General features: G+C 39.8%; 1 protein-coding gene across 4 annotated transcripts in view; it reads right to left on the bottom strand.

Moving 5' to 3' along the window:
- Positions 1 to 14996, bottom strand: part of LOC140201499 (retinol dehydrogenase 13-like) — an 82039-nt gene extending 67043 nt beyond the window's left edge. For all 4 annotated transcript variants that reach the window (XR_011886882.1, XR_011886881.1, XR_011886883.1 and 1 more), the window contains exon 1: positions 14836 to 14996. Coding sequence is in view for 1 of the 4 variants with exons in the window: in XM_072265693.1 (XP_072121794.1) it covers positions 14836 to 14900 (65 nt within the window). In the remaining 3 variants the exon portion in view is untranslated. The remainder of the gene's footprint in view (positions 1 to 14835) is intronic.
- Between the last annotated feature and the right edge of the window lie 6667 nt (positions 14997 to 21663).

Below are 21663 nucleotides of genomic sequence, written 5' to 3'. Positions count from 1 at the left end.
CAGCAGAAAATCTTTCAATTTACAACAGGGTGGCCCTGTGTTTCACAGGTAAGTAACTAGTACTGGAGACCAGCTTGTTGCTCAGGCAATCGTGGGTACGGGAGAAGAAAACCCTATATTATTGCACCACTGCCAACGGTGAAGCCTGAACTTGGAGTTTTCAACACATTTTTGAACAAAGAAACGTCAGAGTATCTGGCATTAATGATTTATGTTTAAATATTGTCAACAACCGATTTAATTAAAAAAATGCTTACTTATTCTAGATAATGGAGTAACATGTGATAATCAGATTCCAAAGTTCTATTGCAGTGAGAATGACAGCAGTGGCAGTTTACTGATCAGAGTAACATACAGAAATCTTATTGTAGCACCATTCATTGGCACTATGGGAAACTTTTCAGTTAACCTTTAACTTGTGATGTCTTAGCTCGAAAAGGTTTTAACTTTTCTCAATGGAGCACATGATTCTTTTAATAATTACTGACGTAATTTAAACCAAAACTCATGAAGGCAGTTTGTTGTAACAAGTTTCAGTGCGTGGTAACAACACTGACTTATTTAAGATCTGATGATAGAAATTTAAAAACTGATATATTAAAATAAGTACATTCAATAGTAAATTGCTATGTAATAGTGAATTACCATAGAGGCAGATATATTAGGAAGGTTTAAGAAATTCTTAGATGACCACATGGATGAAAGAAAAATGGAGGGCTATGTGGAGGGGGGGGGAGAAGCGGAAGAGTTAGATTGACTTTGAGTAGGTTAAAAGGTCGTACAACATCTTGGGCTGAATGACCTGTACTCTACTGTTTTATGTTCATAAGTAGTTCTCTTATTTGTGAAAATGAAGCACTTATCAGAGATGATTAAGAACGTTTCATCCGAATTCTTCTGGATGGTATTTTGTTTGTTTAGCATGCCCTTTACATTCTTGGCAATGGCCCATCTCTGATCTCACAGAACAAGATGTCAAACTACACCTTGGGGTCATTAGCTACAGGCTACAAAATGCAAATTTTCAGTACCACCTCCATTTTTCATTCTTTGGCAATGTGCCAAACTTTCCAACCTGGAAAAGGCCAAGGCCTAAGGAAGGCAAATTCAGACAAATTAATTGCAAGATAAAGAAGCATTTTTCCTTGGAGATAAGGCAGTCTGGTGGCAAAAATATTGAATTAGTACTTAAACGCCTGGATTATTGATCTGCAGATATGTTTGAATCCCTACATAGCAGCGGAAAAACTCAAATTCAAGTAAATAAATGAACCTAGGATTAAAAAGCCAGCATCATTAATGCTACTGAGAAACTATCAGATGGCTATAAAAATGTAACAAGTTCACTAATATGTTATAGAAAGGAAATCTACCATCTTTTCCTGATCTGGCCTGTGTGAGACTCCAGAGCTGTTAATATAGACGATTCTTCCTCATATTTGAAACAACCTGGAAAGCTACTCGGTGTACTGAACAATGAGGGATTGATTGACACTAAAGGGCAGCTATATTAGCAACTTAGATAGGTAAACCGTCAAGATTAAATTTTCCCATTATATTATGAACTGATCATTAAGTATAAATGCTCCAGTGCAAAGAGAGTTCACAATTCTTCAACGGCTTGTAGGCTTTGTTTATTCGTGGAAGATGAATGATTCATGTACAGAAGTACTGATTTTCACTTTTCACGTACAAAGTCCATGCAAGACTTAGTTACAGCATTAAATCAGCACCAGACGTTCTGTCATACAAGGCATTGCTTTTCTTGGAAAGTTCATATAAGACTATTCTTATTTAATAAGCACAGCTTATTCTTTTGCCTTATAGCCAGCTGACAAACATTTTACAACTGGATGTTGTACAATTTATTTTTGTTCTGCAACCAAGGAACTGTCTGGTTGTTGTGCTGTATGGAGTAATATATTAGGAGAAAAAATTAATTCAAGCACCCTTAAGTTATGTGTAATATTAACATAATATTTTAAAATCACTTGGCAATTTATTTTAAAGAATATCAGGAGAATAATTTTATAGTATTGTTCTGTATTGTTAAAATAACTATTAAGAGGGCAGTAACTAAGCAAATAGATTATTGATGTACTGCAATAGATTAACCCTTATAGTTTTTCAGGAAATGACTTTTTTCATTTAGTTTGTCCTACTTGTCTTGAAGTTATACCTGCTTTGAATGCTAAAGATATTTTATTTTATGAGAAGGCTTTGTTTAACTATTGTCTATGTAGAATCATCCAAAACAGGAAATATAAAGAAAACTACTAAGAGAATGACCTTATCAGTAAATGTTAGCCAGAAGATTCAAAGATATTATTTATTAAGAATTCTGCATTCTCTGTAGGGCAGTAGAAGGCGGGGGGAGTTGCAAATGATTTTGTTTTTTTCTCCTGGTATCTTAGCCACACTGCATTACAACCAAATAGCTCAACATCATTTAATCTACTCCAAAATTAACTTTTATTACTTCAGAAATAAGTCAAAACTGCCATTTCTAGTGGAGGCTACAAAGATTTCAATAAGTGCAGGGATTTTGGTCAGCTGCATATTCAGTCAGTTGGAGTACTATTTTGTATTCAGCTGAAAAAACTTAACAGACAATCTATTAAAAACTCAAGGCATATATAATAGCAGAGCAGTAGGGCTAGCAGCAACAGATTAAAGTTGCATTATTTCAAGACTGGATTGTGTAATTAGGGAATCAAAGGTCTTTGCCATAACCTCTCCCTCCCCCCTCCAATGAAGAGCAAAGCTCTTGAATATTTCTGATAACACACATAAAAGATGCTGGTGAACACAGCAGGCCAGGCAGCATCTATAGGAAGAGGTACAGTCGATGTTTCGGGCCGAGACCCTTCACCAGGACTTCCAGCATCTGCAGATTTCCTCGTGTTTGAATATTTCTGATGTTTACAACTGGGAAGAATGTTAAAAAATCTTCTTTCTTAGCATGATGGATTGGTTTCTACCGCTTGATCTCTATAAGGTCTAATCACTAGGGCATTGAGATGTTTACTATACTGTTTACATATCTGCACACTACATGCATTTTGAACTATGTTTCATAAACTTATTGGTGGTAATATTTTATGTTCTGTGTGCGATGTGTTTTGTGGGTGCACCATGGTCCAGAGGTACATTATTTCATTTAGTTGATAACAAGTACACTCAGATTACAATAAACTTGAATGAGACTAACGATGCCTCATTGAAACCTAGACTTAGGTTGGGTAAATAAGTGGTAAAAGGTGCAGCCTGTTGAATGAAGACAACTTTTTTTTTTAAGAAGTCCTCAGCGTTTCTATTTCAGATCTCACTATTCTCCTATCACAAAGGATGCTTTAAGAAGGAAAATGATAGGAGAACTGACCTCTCTTGTGCAGAGAAAAGGACATGCCTTAAACTCAGTGAACTTCAAAGACAACACCCAATTGGTATTGATTCAATATGTAAGAATTCCTATCTGAAAACGTAAGCTGAATTACTTCGAAAACTGATGTTGCAACCAAAGGAACAGTATGATTGCTTTTTTTTCCCCCCACCTGGGCATTGCTGTCAGACTGTCCCTGAGGCACTTGACGGCAATGAACCATGAGCTTAAAATTAAGTGGGTATTAAGATGGTTCTTTTTGGATTTGTAAACTATCTTTTTGAACATCAATTGGATACTCTGGATTTCCACCCTTTGTCCCTTACAGGCCTATTATGGTTAGCCTCCACATTGTCTTGGGAGGAAGCCTTTAAGCAATTAAAGTAATGTAGAAAATTGGAATGCTGACATAATGGACTTGCATAATGTTTTCTCCAAGTTACTTCCATGCTTCCCGAGCAGCCATTTTGTTTTAATAATAATGTACTCTTTTGGCATGCCAGTAACCTTCAATTTCCATATTCCTCAAATAAGATCAGAAAAGCTCCATAGGGAATGGAACGTCTATTTAAATAAAATTAATGAGCAGGATAATTGAATAATTAAAAACAGGGTGGATTTTACAAGATTTATCAGTCCCATGCTGTTTAATTTACATTCATACCCCATACTCCTTGTATAAATCTAGAAATTCGTTTACTTCAAACATTTGTATAATTACCTTTATAAATTTTTTCAAACAGGAAATGATTTTACTGCTCTTCCAGCTATTGAATTCCTAATGATAGAAACTGTGTGAAATAATTTCCTTTACAGTTCTTTTGTTTATTATTGTAGACCTGAGACAACAAGTCCAACCAATTAACTAGAGGAAACAGTTTTGTCATATTTTCTCCATCAAAACTGATCATAATCTGGAACAGCTTCACTGGGTCTCCTCTTTAGACTTAAAGGAAAGGAACCCTAGCTTCTTCAATCTCATATTATTCTGGTAAAGCACCTCTATAGAAAATTGCTACCATCCTGAACTATAGCAGCTGGAATGGTACACTACACTCCAAATGAAACCTGATTAGCCAGCACGAATGCATCTCTGCATTGTTAAAGTCAATAATACAGGTCATGTTTTATTAGAACTGGAAAATGCTGGAGATCCAGCAGGTTTTAAACAAGTAAAAAGCAAAGGGAGTAGGTATAAGCTGAACACAGTTTGTGAAATGCTCCAAGATACAAGAGGTTAAATATCAAAACGGATAATAAGTTTTATTTTGAACTTTGTTATCATAGTACATACATGTCACCACATAAACCCTGAGATTCTTTTTCTGTGGGCATACTTGGAAATCTATAGAACAAAATCTGCAAACAGTAAACATCAGGAACTGTTAACTGTAAACTCTACAAATTCAGATATAAATAAATACCAATAAATGATGAGCATGAAATAGCAATATAAAAGAGTCCTTAAATGAGTGTAGTTATCCCCTTTTATTCAAGAGCCTGATGGCTGAGGAGCAGTAATTATTCTTGAACCTGGTCTTCCATGTAATTACGCTTAGAATTTTCCCATATAACAGCATTTTCGAAAGAGGATACAAATCATTGTAGAATTAATATTTCCCAATCTAACATCCAATTTGCAAATATATTAATTTTCTGCCTTTTAAATGTCACCTTTTCTGATTTTTTTAATCCCATAAACCACTCTGAGAGTGACAGCGAGCTAATAGTCTTCTTCCAGACTTCGCCAGTGTCACCATCTAAACAAGTGGACTGAGAGTGAGAGATATGTTGTGTGTGGAAAAACTACCACTCCACTCCCTGTTTCTTTCTGGCAGTGATATAGAGATTGATTTATTGATTTATTCCTTCTTGTTCTTCCTTAATGTGACATAAATAAACCGAAGCAAAACTCCTTCAGCACAAGTATTCTTACATACAAAATGAATGAACCTTCACTTAAAGGACTGAACCAATCCAAAAAGGCCGCTCACCATTATCTTCTCACGGGCAATTAAGAAAGGCAATAAAAGCTGAGGCAGTCACTTCCCACAGACGAATAATAAAGTAGAAAATGGTGGTGATTTATCGCTAGGACTCAAAAGCAACTATGAATGAGGATGCTTCATACTGAAAACAAAACATAATTAGAAGATTAAGAGGCCTCCTCCACTTTCCTATTCTGGCTTCGTCCCCCTTCCTTTCCAGTCCTGATGAAGGGTCTCAGCCCGAAATGTCAACTACTTATTCCCCTCCATTGATGCTGCCTGATCTGCTGAATTTCTCCAGTATTGTGTGTGTGTTACTCTAGATTTCCAGTATCTGCAGAATCTCTTGTGTTTATAATTAGAAGAGTGATTTTTAACAAAAAATAAAATAAGAGATTTGGTCTTAAATCTGCTTTACTGATTTTGAGGAAGATATTGTAAGGAAATCCATCAAAACTCATGGAAGAACCATGAAACTGAGGGCTGTCTGTTCTTTCTGGTGGATGTAAAAATTCCAATTATTTCATAAAACAGTGAAGGAGCTTGCACTGGTGTACTGGCCAATAATTATTTTTCACCATCATGTAAAAGAAAAGGATCCCATTATAAGGCTTTAAGAAGATAGGCTATTCCCTGAAGTGCATTGCTATGGTACAAGACAAGTCAATTTACTCATAAATATGTAATAGACACTTTTTTTTAAAAAGCAAGAAAGTATTTTATAACTGCATGCTTTGAGTTTCATTTCAAGTACCATGCTTTCAGTTTCATTTCAAGTACCAATCATATTAAAAAAAACTAGGCATAGATTTTACATCCCATCCTCACTGAGGATATTTCAGAAAGCAGAAGTACTTTTCTTTGTGCTTATGCTTGCAAGAATGCAGTCAGCCTGGGAACTGAGCTTTTGCATTTCTATTAAAGTCCATCAAGAACATTAAACCTTTCTGGGTTAAGTGCAACAATGTTTAAATGCAGAGCATGTCTTCGTTTACTAACCTTTATTAATGGGTTTCCAATTTATTTTCAGAGGGTTCCCCTTCCCCCACATTCATCAACAATGCTACTTCCATTTCCTGCTCTGATCATGGCCTTAGGAGTTCTCAGCTATAATATACACTCAGTGACCATGTTACCAGGTACCTCCTCTACCTAATAAAGTGGCCATTGAGTGTATGTTCTGCTGCTCTAGGGCTTCCACCTTAAGGTTTAACATGTTGTGCATTCACAGATGCTTTTCTGCACACCACTGTTGCCTTCCTGTCAGCTTGAACCAGTCTGGTCATTCTCTTCTGAACTCTCTCATTAACAAGGTGTTTATGTCCACAGAATTGCCACTCATTGGATTTTTAAAAAAACATTTTTTACACCAATCTATGTGAACTCTAGCGACTGTTGTGCATGAAAATCCCAGGAAATCAGCAGTTTCTGAGATACAGTATTCAAAACAACCCCGTCTGGCACCAACAATCATTCCACAGTCAAAGTCACTTAGATCATATTTCTTCCCCATTCTGGTGTTTGGTCTGAACAACTGATCCTCTTGACCATGTCTGCATGCTTTTGTGCATTGAGATGCTGTCACATGATTAGATATTTGCATTAAAAAGCAGGTGTACGGGTGTTCCTAATGAACTGGCCACTGAGTACATGTTCAAAGTTCAAAGTAAATTTATTATCAAAGTACATATATGTCCCAATATACTACCCAGAGATTCATTTTCTTCTGGGCATTCACAGTAAATACAAAGAAACACAATGCAATGAAAAACTACACAAAAACACTGATAAACAATGTGCAAGGCCAATAAATTTTGCAAAAAAACCCAAAATTTATTAATAATAAACAAATAAGCAATAAATGTTGAAAATACAAGTTGAAGAGTCCTTGAAATTGAGTCTTGAAACTGGTTGTAGAATCAGTTCAGTGCTGGAGTAAGTGAATGAGTGATTACCTCCTCTAGTTCAAGAGCTTGATAGTTGAGGGTTAATAACTGTTCCAGAATCTGGTGGTGTGGGACCTGAGGTTCCTGCTCTCCTGCTTGATGGCAGCAGCGAGAAGAGAGCAAGGCCTAAATGGTGGGGGTCTTTGATGATGAATGCTGCTTTCCTGCAATGTGCTCAATGGTGGAGAGGGTTTTACCCATGACGGGCTGGGCTACATACACAACTTCTAGTAGGCTTTTCTGCTCATGCATTGGTGTTTCCATATCATGCCATGATGCAATCAGTCAGTGTACTCTCCACCACAAGTCTATAGAAGTTTGTCAAAGCTTTAGATGACATGCCAGATCTTTGTAAAGTTCTAAGCAAGCAGAGGCACAGCCATGCCTTCTTTGCAATAGCAGTACTGGACCATGACAGATTTTCTGAAATGATAGTGCCAAGTAATTTAAAGTTGATAATCTACTCCACCTCTGATCCCCTGATGAGTCCTGGTTCATGTGAACTTAGGGCCCAAGATAAGCTATCAATGAGATTTTTGCAACTAAATTATAATATTTAACATTGGCTACATTTGGGAACATATTTACTATGAAAATGATAAAACCAATGTTTATAATGTGCCCTATAAAGTAATGATTAACTCCTTATGACACCAGCAAATAAGTAATAATGATCCAGTGATTATATTTCTATCATTTTTACTTTATGTTACTATCCAGTCATTCCTACATTTGTTAATCATATTATTAGAGGAAAGAGAAAATATAGTAGCTGGGGCTTATAGAACACAATTGTAAAAAAAAAAGCCAAATTCACTTCTCCAGTTTATCATATACTTCTCCATTTTTAATGTACCAAATTCCAAATCATTAGATAATCGCCAACACTATTATACCTTTTCATTGGACTTTGAAACTGAAATCCTGACATTCCTCAGAATCACTTGTATAATTAGAAGATTTTAAAACCAATTATAGTATCATCTAAAGACTCTATGAGACCTATAGAACAGATGGTGGATTGACAGTGCAAGGCGGTTCAGTACCTTGCTGGCAGCCACAGCACGCACGTTCTTCAGTGTTGCTATGGCACTCAATGGCCTAAAAACTCAAGACACCTCCCCACCAAGAGCCTGGAACAGGGGTGAGCTCATTAGGCAAAGTTATAGCTTAGAGACCTTCTCAGTTACAATTCTATCCCTGAAGTGAACAGCCTTAACTCCATCCCACAGAAAGCTATTTGGTCAAATTTTGCTACATCTCTTGACTGACAAGAAGTCACAAAGGCTACACACCAAATAAAAAAATAATAAAGTCCAGAGAGCAGACAGAATCCCTGCTTGAGCTCATTAAAAAAAACCCTCAGTAACCCTCTGTTTCAATCACAGATATACAATCCCATTATCTGCATTTGATCAGGGACATCAAAGTTGGAATAGAATTTATTTAAATCTTACATTCATCCCACAATGTGAGAGAGTAAAAGTCTTTGTGTTATGACTCCAGACATGGAAATTTAAAAGTCTAATGGGTTGTAGAAAGAAGCTGTCCCATAGCCTGTTGGTCCTGGCTTTAATGCTGTGGTACCATTTACCAGATGGAAGTAGCTGAAACAATGGTTTATGGTTGGGGTGATGGGTGCCCCGATGATCTTCCAGGCCTTCTTTCTGCACCTGCTGCTATAAATGTCCTCAATGGAGGGAAGTACACATTCACAGATGTGCTGGGCTGTCCATACCACTCTCTGCAGTGCCCAGTGATCAAGGTTGGTGCAGTTTCCATACCAGGCGGTGATACAGCCAGTCAGTATGCTCTCAATGGTGCCCCTGTAGAAGGTCTTGAGGACTTGGTGGCCCACCCCAAACTTTTTTGGTCGCCTGAGGTGGAAGAGACGTTGTTGTGTTTTTTTGCCACAAAGCCAGTGTGTACAGTCCGGGAGAGATCATCGGTGATGTGTATACCGACGAACTTGAAACGACTCACCCTGTAAACTGCAGACCTATTGATGTTGATCGGTACGAGCCTGCCTCCATTCCTCCCATAATCCACAATCAGCTCTTTTGTTTTTTGGACACTGAGGGAGAGGTTGTTATCTTAGCACCACTGTGTCATAACCATGACCATCTGCGAGGGAAGGATATCCTACACACTGCCATGGAGAAGGTCATTGCCAAGGTCCTCCTCAAGAGGCTGCTCCAAATGACTGAGGCACTGCTCCCTGACTTGCAGTGTGGTCTAAAAGCCACCACTTTACCAGTCCAACAGAAATGCAGGTAGCAACACCAACCATTATACCTGGCCTTTGGCTCAATCAGGAGCGACTGTAGAAAACCCCCTTCAAATTCAGCAGCCAACTGAAATTTGTCATCACTTCCATAACATAATGTCATAGAAGCCATGTTCCTAATCAGTAGATCTACAACAGCCATGTCTCAGTGACCACAGATGTCAAACAACCCTGCATCATTGCCCCAGCACCTTTCTTGCTACCTTGTTACATCTTACCTCCAACAAACTTCCTCATAGTGAAGATAATCTTCAAAGTAAATTTATTATCAAAGTACATATATGTTACCCTGAGATTCATTTTCTCAGGGAATCTTCAAAGTAATGGGAGATTGTTCCAGAACCAAGGATACTCAAATATCAGCAGCAGAGCTGAGCTGCAGTAAGCAGATAATGCTTACATTTGCATGTACCCAGACATTGTTGGCTTGTTCACTTAAAGCACCCAAGAGGATGGGTATTACATTCAACACTCACAAGGCACAGGTCATTTGCTAACCTGATGCACAACACTGCCCTCAGACAATAAAGGTTCATGGCGAGACCCTGGAAAACATGAACCAATATCAGTGTCTTCATCCAGACCAACGACCCCTGTGCTGAGGCCCTAATTATACTCAGTGTGAGCTGTTGGGCTAACCACACTGTGTGCACACCTGACACCAGACTTCCAAAACAGACATTCTGTTTCAAGTTCTGCCACTGAAATGGATTATGAGGCAGACAGGGGAAGCCTCTTTAATAATATACAGTGTCCCCACAAATCATTGGGAAAACTGGGCAAATGACCATCCCAAATAGAGGATGAGCATTTTGGGATTGTATTAAGAGCTTCAAGGCCAGACACACAGAAGTCCTGCTTAGACAGAAAAAAAGAGCACACCACCTCACCATCCAACTGCCCAACCCACTGACCCTTTTAGACAACCCTGCCCCTTCTATGGAATTCTGCCCTTTCCACATTGACATTGTAACCCACAGCACCCACAAAACAAGAGGGCAAGCCACCATTGATCCCATGGAAAAGAGGGGAAAGAGGAAAAGCAACTTGTTTGACTCCATTGGTAAAGTTCTTCACTAAAAGGAAATAGATTGGAAAGCTCTAAGCAGTGCTTAAAACCTGTTAAATTTCTAATTTTATCATTTCTAATGAAAGGTCCTTAATTTAAATAATTTTGAGGATGTGACTAAGCACATTGATGAAGATAGAGCAGTAGATGTAGTGTATATGGATTTCAGCAAGGCGTTTGATAAGGTACCCCATGAGAAAGTAGGGAGGCATGGGATCTAAGGGGACATTGCTTTGTGGGTCCAGAACTGGCTTACCCACAGAAGGCAAAGAGTGGTTGTAGACGGGTCATATTCTGCGTGGAGGTTGGTGACCAGTGGTGTGCCTCAGGGATCTGTTCTGGGACCCCTACTCTTCGTGATTTTTATAAATAACCTGGATGAGGAAGTGGAGAGATGGGTTAGTAAAGTTGCTGATGGCACAAAGGTTGGGGGTGTTGTGGATAGTGTGGAGGGCTGTCAGAGGTTACAGCAGGACATCGATAGGATGCAAAACTGGGCTGAGAAGTGGCAGATGGAGTTCAACCAGATAAGTGTGAGGTGGTTCATTTTGGTCAAATATGATGGCAGAATATAGCATTAATGGTAAGACTCTTGGCAGTGTGGAAGATCAGAGGGATCTTGGGATCTGAGTCCATTGGACACTCAAAGCTGCTACGCAGGTTGAATCTGTAGTTAAGAAGGCATACGGTGCATTGGCCTTCATCAGTCATGGGATTGAGTTTAAGAGCCGAGAGGTAATGTTGCAGCTATATAGGACCCTGGTCAGACCCCACTTGGAGTACTGTGCTCAATTCTGGTCATCTCACTATAGGAAGGACGTGGAAACCATAGAAAGGGTGCAGATGAGATTTACAAGTATGTTGTCTGGATTGGGGAGCATGCCTTATGAGAATAGGTTGAGTGAACTCAGCCTTTTCTCCTTGGAGCGACAGAGGATGAGAGGTGACTTGATAGAGGTGTACAAGATAATGAGAGGCATTGATCCTGTGGATAGTCAGAGGCTTTTTGCCAGGGCTGAGATGGCTAGCAGGAGAAGGCATAGTTTTAAGGTGCTTGGAAGTAGGTACAGGGGAGATGTCGGGGTAAGTTGTTTTTTTTTTAGAAACTCAGAGAGAGTGCTGAGTGCGTGGAATGGGCTGCTGGTGGCGGTGGTGGAGGCGGAAACGACAGGGTCTTTTAAGAGACTCCTGGATGGCTACATGGAGCTTAGAAAAATAGAGGGCTATGGGTAAAGCCTAGGTAGTTCTAAGGTAGGCACGTGTTCAGCACAGCTTTGTGGGCTGAAGAGCCTGTATTGTGCTGTAGGTTTTCTATGTTTCTATGTAATCAATTCTCTCATTCTGTACCTATAATTTCATGTGACACTAGGCCAACAGCTCCTGATAGCTATACAACAAACACACTGAAAACAAGCACAAGTTAGCAAACTGTAAATATATGCAATAATGCTAGAAGCATTCCAACTTTATAAATGGAAGTTGCCTGAAAGACTAGAAAGACAACGAATAGCATAAATAACACATTCCCAAATTACTGGCATCCTTTCCAGTCCTGATGAAGGGTCTCGGCCTGAAACGTCAACTGTTTATTCATTTCATAGATGCTGCCTTAACTGCTGAGTATTTTGTGTATATTACTCTGGATTTCTAGCATCTAATGAATCTTTTGTGCTTATTACTTTATCCAAACTGCTCAATTTGAAGTGAAAGCAAGATTAAAGAATGGTTATTAAACATACTGAATTAAACTGACTAATAGCACTTTAAAGGAAGTTCTCAGAAAAGAACTGTTGCTCTAAATAACTGTTACAATTTCAATCTGTGGTCAGGCTCATCTAGATCAAGCAAATTCTAACAAGACATGCTTTATAGGATTTGTGATGGATATTCACTTTCCAGGGCCCAAGAGGTTGATTGCTTAAGTCAGCTTTCGGCTACATGGCCAAAGGGTGAGTTGCTGGTGATAAAGTTAAACTTTTAACAAATATTGTTTGCACAGTCTTTTGTTGTAAACAAGAAATAATCACCAGGTATTAATGTAAATTGCAAGCAGCAATCAGTTTGAAGTTGGAGATGCAGCTTTGTAAAGTAAAGTGACCAGGAGACTTGTCTCCACTAGCCACACACAATACAGTGGGGTTAGATAACTCACCACATCAAACACAGTTACAGTTTGGGAGGTTTGTGTAACAGGACAGCATTAATTGTGGGTGACTGGGATCTGAGCTACCAAAACCTTCTAGGACCATCTGTGTAAGTTACTTTGTCCCAGCAAGTTACCTGGAAGACATCACATACAGAGGATGTCATAAAGTAGAAAAATAGTATAAATATCAGAAAGGCAGGGGGAGGGGGTTGTTAGGAGTGACAAAGAGAATAAGAGAAAACTGGGGTTACAGAAAGAAGAAACAGAATTCATTTCTCAACCTTCAGTTACTGCAATGGACGACTTCTTCATCTGCAACTCGTTCGCATGTTCTTTTAGTTTAAGAATTGTACTTATGTTTGGAAATTCTTTGTACTTTGTAAATCTTTTATAAAGTAGAAATCCTCAGTGAGTGTTAAATGTGTGTTAAGAATGAATTTTTCTGAATTTAAACATGCATCAATAAAAATAAATGTGTTTAAACTACTTCATTGGCTCAAAGTATCTCCTCCCGGTAGAGAGGGAGCATCATTGTTATAACGCTAGAAACCTTCCCATCCCATCACCACGATATCCACATCAGCAACTCCTCTCCGCAGTCCCTCCACACCCTTCATCCCCTTCCCAAGCACTGCCACTTTATGCTTCACTCCACACCTCGTCCCCACACTGTCAGTCACTTTCCGACTGTGTTTTCACGTGTCCTGCTGCTACCTGGAAGAGTTCCTCTTGCCAAGAATCACTTTGTCACTTCATCATTTCCTGCCAGTCACCTTATGTTCAGATACTCCTGCACCTAGCGTCACTTTATGTCCATACAATTAGTCTATCTATAGAAGCTAATCTAATGTATATACACCCACATTCAATGGTTACTTATACATTGTGTTTTATGGGATTGCTTTTGTATTTATTGAGTTTTTTAATGCTCATTGTTTTTTTTTTGCTGCCTCAGACCCAGAGAAATAATTATTTCATTCTCCTTTACACTTGTGTACTGAAGAATAATAAAAAAAATCTTGAATTTGGTGGCTAGCTTTCAGATATCAAACTCCCAAAAACAGAAATATTACTGATCATCTGGGTTTGTACCACTCATTGAGAGATGAACACAGGACACAACAGTAGGAAATCTAGTTTAATGATCTCAAATATTACCATTGTATTGTTACCTCCATGGGGCTATTTGAAAGTCAAGGATGGCAGGCAAAAGGGCCCCAATTAAAAATTGCATCATTTTTACTGGCATCATTTATATTGCAGCAGTTCTTCACCAGCACACTGGATTGTCAGTCTAGGTGCTGTTCTCAAGCCTCCAGACTGAATTGTGATCCATGAAGAACCTCCATCAAAGACCCCACAATCCAGGCTATGCTCTCTTCTCGTTCCTACCATCAGGAAGGAGGTACAGGAGCAGTTGAACCCTCACCACCAGGTTCAGGAACAGTTTTTACCCTTCAACTATCAGGCTCCTGAACCAGCATGGGTAAATTCACTCATTTCAACACCGAACTGATTCCACAACCCATGGACTCACTTCCAATTACTCTAAAAGTTTTTTTTTATTTGTACATTTTGTCTTTCTTTATATATTGGCTGTTTATCAGTCTTTGTAGTTTTCGTTCTATTGTGAATGCCTGCAAGAAAATGAATCTCAGGGCGATATATACATATGCTGATAATGATTTTACTTTGAACTTTGTTATCTGAATCTACAAAACCAAAGTTGACTGACATAACAGCTTCGGACAACTCATGATTTAAAATCACCTTTAAAACCTACTCTCGACATATTCTTTTGACAACTTTCCTAATAATCGCCATCCATATAAGGCTTCAACTTCCATCCGACTTTCACGTGAATTCCCATTGCTTTCGGTCACTGACTGGGCACATTTACTGGGGTTTGCAGGCTACAATTCAACAAGGTACAACGACTGGGGCTCTCAGCAACTACGCGTTCATGACGACCAAGTTACAGGCAACAGCTCAGGTCGACTCCCAATTAACTACTCACTTGACTAGGACCATCCCGCCAATTACCGTGCCGGCGACTGACAGCGGCAGTATGTACTTAGACATAGTTCTCGTTCCAATATTCCCTGTCAATGCACACACAATCACTTCACTGAACCCCAACGACTTCCATCATTAGCCGCCACGGGACGGTACATTACGGCGCCGGTTGGCCTTAGAAATCGACCAATCAGGGCGCGCCGAAGCCAAAGCGCATGTGCAGGTGTGACATCGAGGCATGCGCTTTCTGGGAGATGTAGTTCACAATTGAGAGCCACTTCCCATACTGCAACACGTCTTTCTGAAACCTTTTTCTTGAAAGGTCATCAACCTGAAACATGAACTTTATTTGCCTGCACAGATCATTCTGGCCTACTGATATTTCTAGCACTCAGACGAGAAAATCTGCAGATGCTGGGAATCCAAGCAACACACACACAAAATGCTGGAGGAATTTTGGCCTGCTGAGTTCCTCCTGTCTCTAGCAATCGTTGGTTTTACTTCAGATTTAAAGCATTATGCATTCTATTTTATTTTGCTTTTCTCTTAGCACTACCTCTCTGTTGTGTGTTACTGTAAACAGATTAAAAGTGACAATATTAAATTTTGGTTTGTTATTTACAGGGAAGTAATTTTAGCTTCTGGAAAAGTCTTGCAGTTACACCTGTTACAGGAAAGGTTCTGAGATAAATCCATTGTACTTCAATGATCCTGAAATGAGTCTTATTGACTCCTAATATTGTCTCAAAAAATAAATTTCAGTGACCAGGAGATTAAATGCAGTCTTTCTAAATTATACTGATGTAAATTATGTGATAATGATGACACTTAAAGTGATCAATTGTAATCAATAAAACTGTTACAATCTGACATGCTTTTGGTGTTGGACTGGTGGATTTTTTGGATTATTAATTATTATGTCATAATATCACAGCATGGTTTTAATGCAGTCTTTTTTTTAAGATTTTGCATGGTGGTGTGATAGATTTTCCTTCCAAGAAACTCAGTGAGTTTAAGGGAAGTTTGGAAAATTGGGCTTACTGTTTTTAAAGAGATCAGTGTGGGGCAGGGCCAGCTGAGTTTAAGATATTGCAGAGAACTGGGCTCCAGCGAGGTTAAGAAGGAACAAAATTGGGATATGCCTCTGTGTATGTGGACAACATCACTTTCTCCTCAGAACTATGGTAGTCTTGCAGATTGATCAGATCATCACCAGTTTGACTGGCCTTCAGGTCCCGAGCAAAATGCGGGAAGATTGAGGCCATGGTCTTTGGAAACTGGCCCCACCATTCCGCCACCCACCACCCACTTCACCATCAGGTACAGGGAATCTCGTTCACAGGAGCTGAGGTGTGTGATAAAAATTGGCTGCAGCAGGCACGCCAAGTTAAAGCAAAACTGCAACTGTGGGAGCGGTGCTCCCTCTCAATAACTGGCAAGAACATAGTCATCAGGCATATGGTTCTCTTGCTTTTGCTGCACAGTGCAGTTGTGGCCTTGCTCTATGTAAGACCTTCTCAAATAAGTGACCACATGAGTGCCCATGGTGCCTTTTAAATAGGATGCATTTACACTTAAATGTCTAAACCCAAAAATGCTGTAATGCATAGACTGAAAAATGCTATGAATATAAACAAAGCCATGAACTTTTTTGTATTTTCTGCAAATGTTTTCTGTGAATAAAATTTATTTTTGAAATTAAAAAGAAACAGGGCCCCAATGCAATAATAGGAGTGTGAGAATCTGCATCTGGTGAACCATCAGAATATCTGAACAACTGGACAGCAGATTATTTGAGTTTTACTCCAATTCAGAAACGAAGTGCTGCAGATTTTGTAAGTACCAAGAAATTATAAAGATCATCAACCTGAAACAATTAACTCTGTTTCTTGCTCTACAGGTGATGCCTGACCTGCTGAGAATCCAATGGAAAAAGTATCGGAATCAGGTTTACTGTCACTGATACTGCTGTGAAATTAGTTGTTTTGCAGCAGCGGTACAGTGCAATACATAAAATACGGCGTCACAACAACAAATATGAAGAAAATTAAGTGATGCAAAAGGAGAGAAAAATAATGAGATTGTGTTCATGGATTGTTCAGAAATCTGATGGTGGAGGGGAAGAAGACATTCATAAGACACCGAGTATGTGTCTTCAGGCTCCTGTACCTCATCTCTGATGGTAGGAATGAGAAGAGGGCTTGTCCTGGATGGTGAGGGCCCTCAGCATTGTCAGCTGGCAGCTGAGTGCTTTTCAGAAAATTTGTAAGAATGCATGAAAAGTAAATGCCCCTTTCTTCCAGTCCTGATGAAGGGTCTCAGCCCACGACATCGGCTCTTCATTCCTCTTCATAAATACTGCCTGACCTGCCGAGTTCCTCCAACATTTCCTGCGTGTTACTCTGGATTTCCTGCATCTGCAGAATCTCTTGTGTTAAATGATCAGGTAGTCTGTTTTCAAAATTTCTATCAGGCAGGACAACATGGAGAAATTTGCTTTTCTTTGAAATCATTTATGGAATCTTATGTTCATTTCAGATTTTGTTTTATATCAGATTTACAGTGTGGCCCTCCCTTAGTTCTTGGCTGATGTTTCAGCCTGATTTTTGTGTTCAAACTCCAGAGTGGACAAACTGAAAACAAACAGAACTGCTGGAAATATCTAGCAAATCAGAATAAGAATCAGGTTTATTATCACTGACATACTGTATAAGACCATATGACACAGAAGCAGAATTAGGCCAATTAGCTCATTGAATCTGCTCCACCATTCCATCATGACTGATTTATTAACCCTCTCAAACCTATTTTCCTGCCTTATCCCCTCTTTAAAGATACCCAATGACTTGGCCTCCACTGCTGTCCATGGTAATTAATTCCGCAGTTTCACTATCCTCTGGCTAAAGAAATTCCTCCTTGTCTCTGTTCTAATGGGACATCCTTCCCTCCTCAGGCTGTGCCCTCTGGTCCTAGACTCTCCCACTATGGGAAACATCCTCTCCACATCCACTCTATCTAGTCCTTTCGATATTCAAAAGGTTTCAATGAGGTTCCTCTAAACTCCAGCAAGTATAGGTCCACAGCCATCAAATACTCGTCATACTTCAATCCCTTCATTCCCTGGGCCATTCCTGAGAACCTCCTCTGGACCCCCTCCAATGCCAGCACATCCTTTCTTAGATATGGGTCCAAAACTGCTGACAATACTCCAAGTGGAGTCTGAGCAATGCCTTACAAAGCCCCAGCATTATGAGATGGACCTGGAGGAAATTTATTACATCAAGAATACACAAGCTAAATCCAGAGTATTAATAATGCCCATCTGCAGACATAACTGCAGGGGAGGGGAGGAGAAGATGGCAGTGCGACGTGGTGCGCGCGGCCGCTCCGAAATGATCTCGTATTTGCAAGTAGGTACTGTGCACAATCCTGATTTGATGAAGACAGCCGTGAGAAGCACGGAGGAACATCTGGAGAAACTTCTGAAATGCCCGCTTCACTGCAGCTGCTACTGTGTGGTCTGAAATCTCCGGAGGGGAAGGCCCCAAATCCTCGGCTTTGCCTATTGCCTGTTGCTAGGGCGGGGGTCGAAGCACTTGGCAGAGATGGTGCTTGGTGCTTGGTGTCGGAGAGCTGGTCAGAGGTTCGAAGTTTTCAGATGGACTCAAGAGTTGGCTGTGGTCGGGTGCTTCCAGGATGCTGCATCGGCAAGTTTGCGGCGCTGGAAGCTCATGGCAGGGAGAGTTTTTCTTCCTTCTACCATCTGCGTGAGATGATCGGACTTTCGAGAGACTTTGAGACTTTTTTTTACCGTGTCCATGGTCTGTTCTTTATCAAATTACAGTATTGCTTTGCAAGGTTGTAACTATATGTTATAATTATGTGGTTTTTGTCAGTTTTTTAGTCTTGGTTTGTCTTGTGTTTCTGTGATATCATTCTGGAGGAACATTGTATCATTTCTTAATGCATGCATTACTAAATGACAATAAAAGAGGACTGCGTATCTTCATAATCTAATCTAATCTGATCTGATCTAACTAAAAAACATGAAACTTTTTGATTACAGTAAGTTACATAAAATAGATACAATATATGATGCCACCCTCTTGTTGCTAGTTTCACTTTGTAGTTACTTTTTCACTATTTCTGTCTTTCTCAATTTAGGTTTCAATTAATTATTTTTCTTATACATCCCCCTTATTGCCGTTTTCTCTTCACTTTGCCACTGCTTCTTCTCACATTTTCTGTATTTTCTTTTACTCTATTTGCTCTTCCTGAGTGAGTTCTTTCAGATTCTTTTATTCTGTTTCCTCACCTGCTCCCACTTTGAAGCAAGAAGACAACTTTCCCAGCATCATAGTGCAAAACTGTCCAACAATGGATACTGAATGATTGAATTTGTATTTAAATTGTTTTCCTTCACATGTTTCAAGTTCATGTGCATGGTATGATTATTCTCCTGAGAGAATGATTTTCAAAAGTTCCCTGTCTATTCTCATGATCAGACTTTTTAGAAGTTCATGAATGCTGTTAATGTGCATGGTATGATTATTTTCCTGAGAGGAAGATTTTCAAAAGTTCGCTGTCCCTTTCAGTAATCAGACCTGATGGTAAAGGGAACAAAGAATCAATTGAACCAGTGACAGGGAATGTGGTCTTGCCTTTGATTGACTCTGGCTGCTGAAGTCCCTTCAAACTGGACATTGATGCTGATCAGTACCCAGACCGACAGTGAGTCCAAGCAGAAGACAGTAACATATAGGGAGGTTTTGACCCAAGTTCCCCCAACGTGTGGCATCATCCCCATCTTCTCACCCGTTACCTCCTGATACATTTGGCAAAGGGCTTGATGCAACACACAGATTTAGAGGAGAGATGGCAGCTTTTCTGATTCCAGAGTTGATGGAAAAGTTAACCTCTTAATTTGGACTCTCCTACTTGTAGGATAGGTTAATAACATTTTATCAAGACTGAGGTAAGTTTTAAAGTACGAGGAAAGGAGGAAGGTAAGGATGTTTGTGATGGAGTAAATTGTAACAAAAAATAAGTGAATGAAAGGCCTGTGAAAGAGTGAGAATGGGACAACTAATCCCAGAGGAAATGGAAATAGAAAATCACAAAAAGGAAATACGGTAGATGCTGAAATATAAGACCATACACCATACAGCAGAATTAGGCCATTCAGCCCATTGAGTCTGCTCTGCCATTTTGTCATGGCTGATCCATTTTCCTCTCAACCCCATTCTCCTGCCTTCACCCTGTAACCTTTCACACCCAGACTAATCAAGAACTTATCAACCTCCACTTTAAATACACCCAATGACCTGACCTCCACAGCCACCTGTGGCAACAAATTCCACAGGTTCATCAGCCTCTGGCTAAAGAAATTCTTCCTCTTCTCCATTCTAAATGGATATCCCTCTATTCTGAAATTGTGCCCTCTGGTCCTAGTCTCCCCTACTATAGGGAGCATCCTCTCCACATCCACTGTATCTAGACCTTTCAACATTCAAAAGTTTTCAACAAAATTCCACCCCCCACCCACTTACTTTTCTAAATTCCAGTGTGTTCAGGTCCAGAGCCATCAAACGCTCATCATAAATTAACCCTTTCATTCCCAGAATCACTTCTGTGAACGTCCTCTGAACCCCAATGTCAGCACATCCTTTTTTAGATGAGGGGCCCAAAACTGCTCACAGTTTTCCAAGTGAGGCCTCACCACTGCCTCAAAAAGCCTCAGCATTATATCCTTGTTTTTATATTCTGGTCCTCTATGAAACATAAAGTGGTGGAAAAGCCTCAGTTTTCATTCTTGTTTTCAAACCGTTCTGTGATCAACCTTCATGCATCTTGGTAATATTTTCCAACACTGTAACCCGGTTTAAGGTGGCGCTGGTGAAGCACAGTGATGACTTACTGGCAGCAAACACAACTATTAACTACTGTATTACTCACACTTCTTCCCTTCAAAATGATCACTACAATCAATAGGCTGTGACTTCCCTTTTGGCGTTGAGCTTTGAACCACCTGTACGACCTGGAATTTTTATGGTGTGAACTGAAGTCTCGTGGGTGCAGGAGGGTTGCAGTGTGGCGTGTACGGGATGAATCAAGGCAGTGGGGAACAAGCCAATGTTTGGTTGCTGGAGTGGACTTGGAGGCAAAGTCAAGGCATCAGGCTGAATTGGAAAGGTCAGGCATGGGCCAAGTCGAAGCAATGGGGTCTGAGCCCGAAAGCATATCGATGTGGCAGGGCATGGGTCGGAGATCGATGTTGTTTGGTCGCTTTATCCACTGGCCAGATCAGGGTGTCGGGGCCGGTGTTCAGCTTGCTGCTCTGTAGGGTTTACTTATCCCTACGCTGAACTGATCCTGTGGCCTGCAATGAGCTCCTGGATTGTCTGCAGTAATGACTGGCCCTGACTCCAGCCAAGTCATTGAGGCCTGCAAGCCTCCAAACCATGACAAGGTTGTCGTCCTCTTGGAAGAGGTTGTGACCTCTGCACTTCACATTGTAGCCTCTCAATCATTCCCAAATTTACTTGACTACTTAGACAAATGTAATTGATTACTCAATTGCTAACAAAAAACAAGGTGACCCTACAAAGTTTAATTCTTTCATCCTTTTCCATAACAACAGAATGCACTCCTCAGCATCCAGCATTAAAAATTAGTGATCACTAGTACACCCGAGTTACTCAACAACTGATGGGCAGAGTTTGACAGATACAATCAATGACATATTTAATTTACTATTAGTTTCTTTTGTGTTCAGATGCAAACCAATACTCTCTAGTCAGTTGAATTAAGAATAGGCTAAGGCTGTGTA

This window comes from Mobula birostris, chromosome 8, assembly GCF_030028105.1.
Source record: "Mobula birostris isolate sMobBir1 chromosome 8, sMobBir1.hap1, whole genome shotgun sequence".
NCBI classification, from domain to species: Eukaryota; Metazoa; Chordata; class Chondrichthyes; order Myliobatiformes; family Myliobatidae; genus Mobula; species Mobula birostris.
The sequence above is the reverse complement of the archived record's forward strand: the minus strand, read 5'-3'. Positions and strand labels throughout refer to the sequence as shown.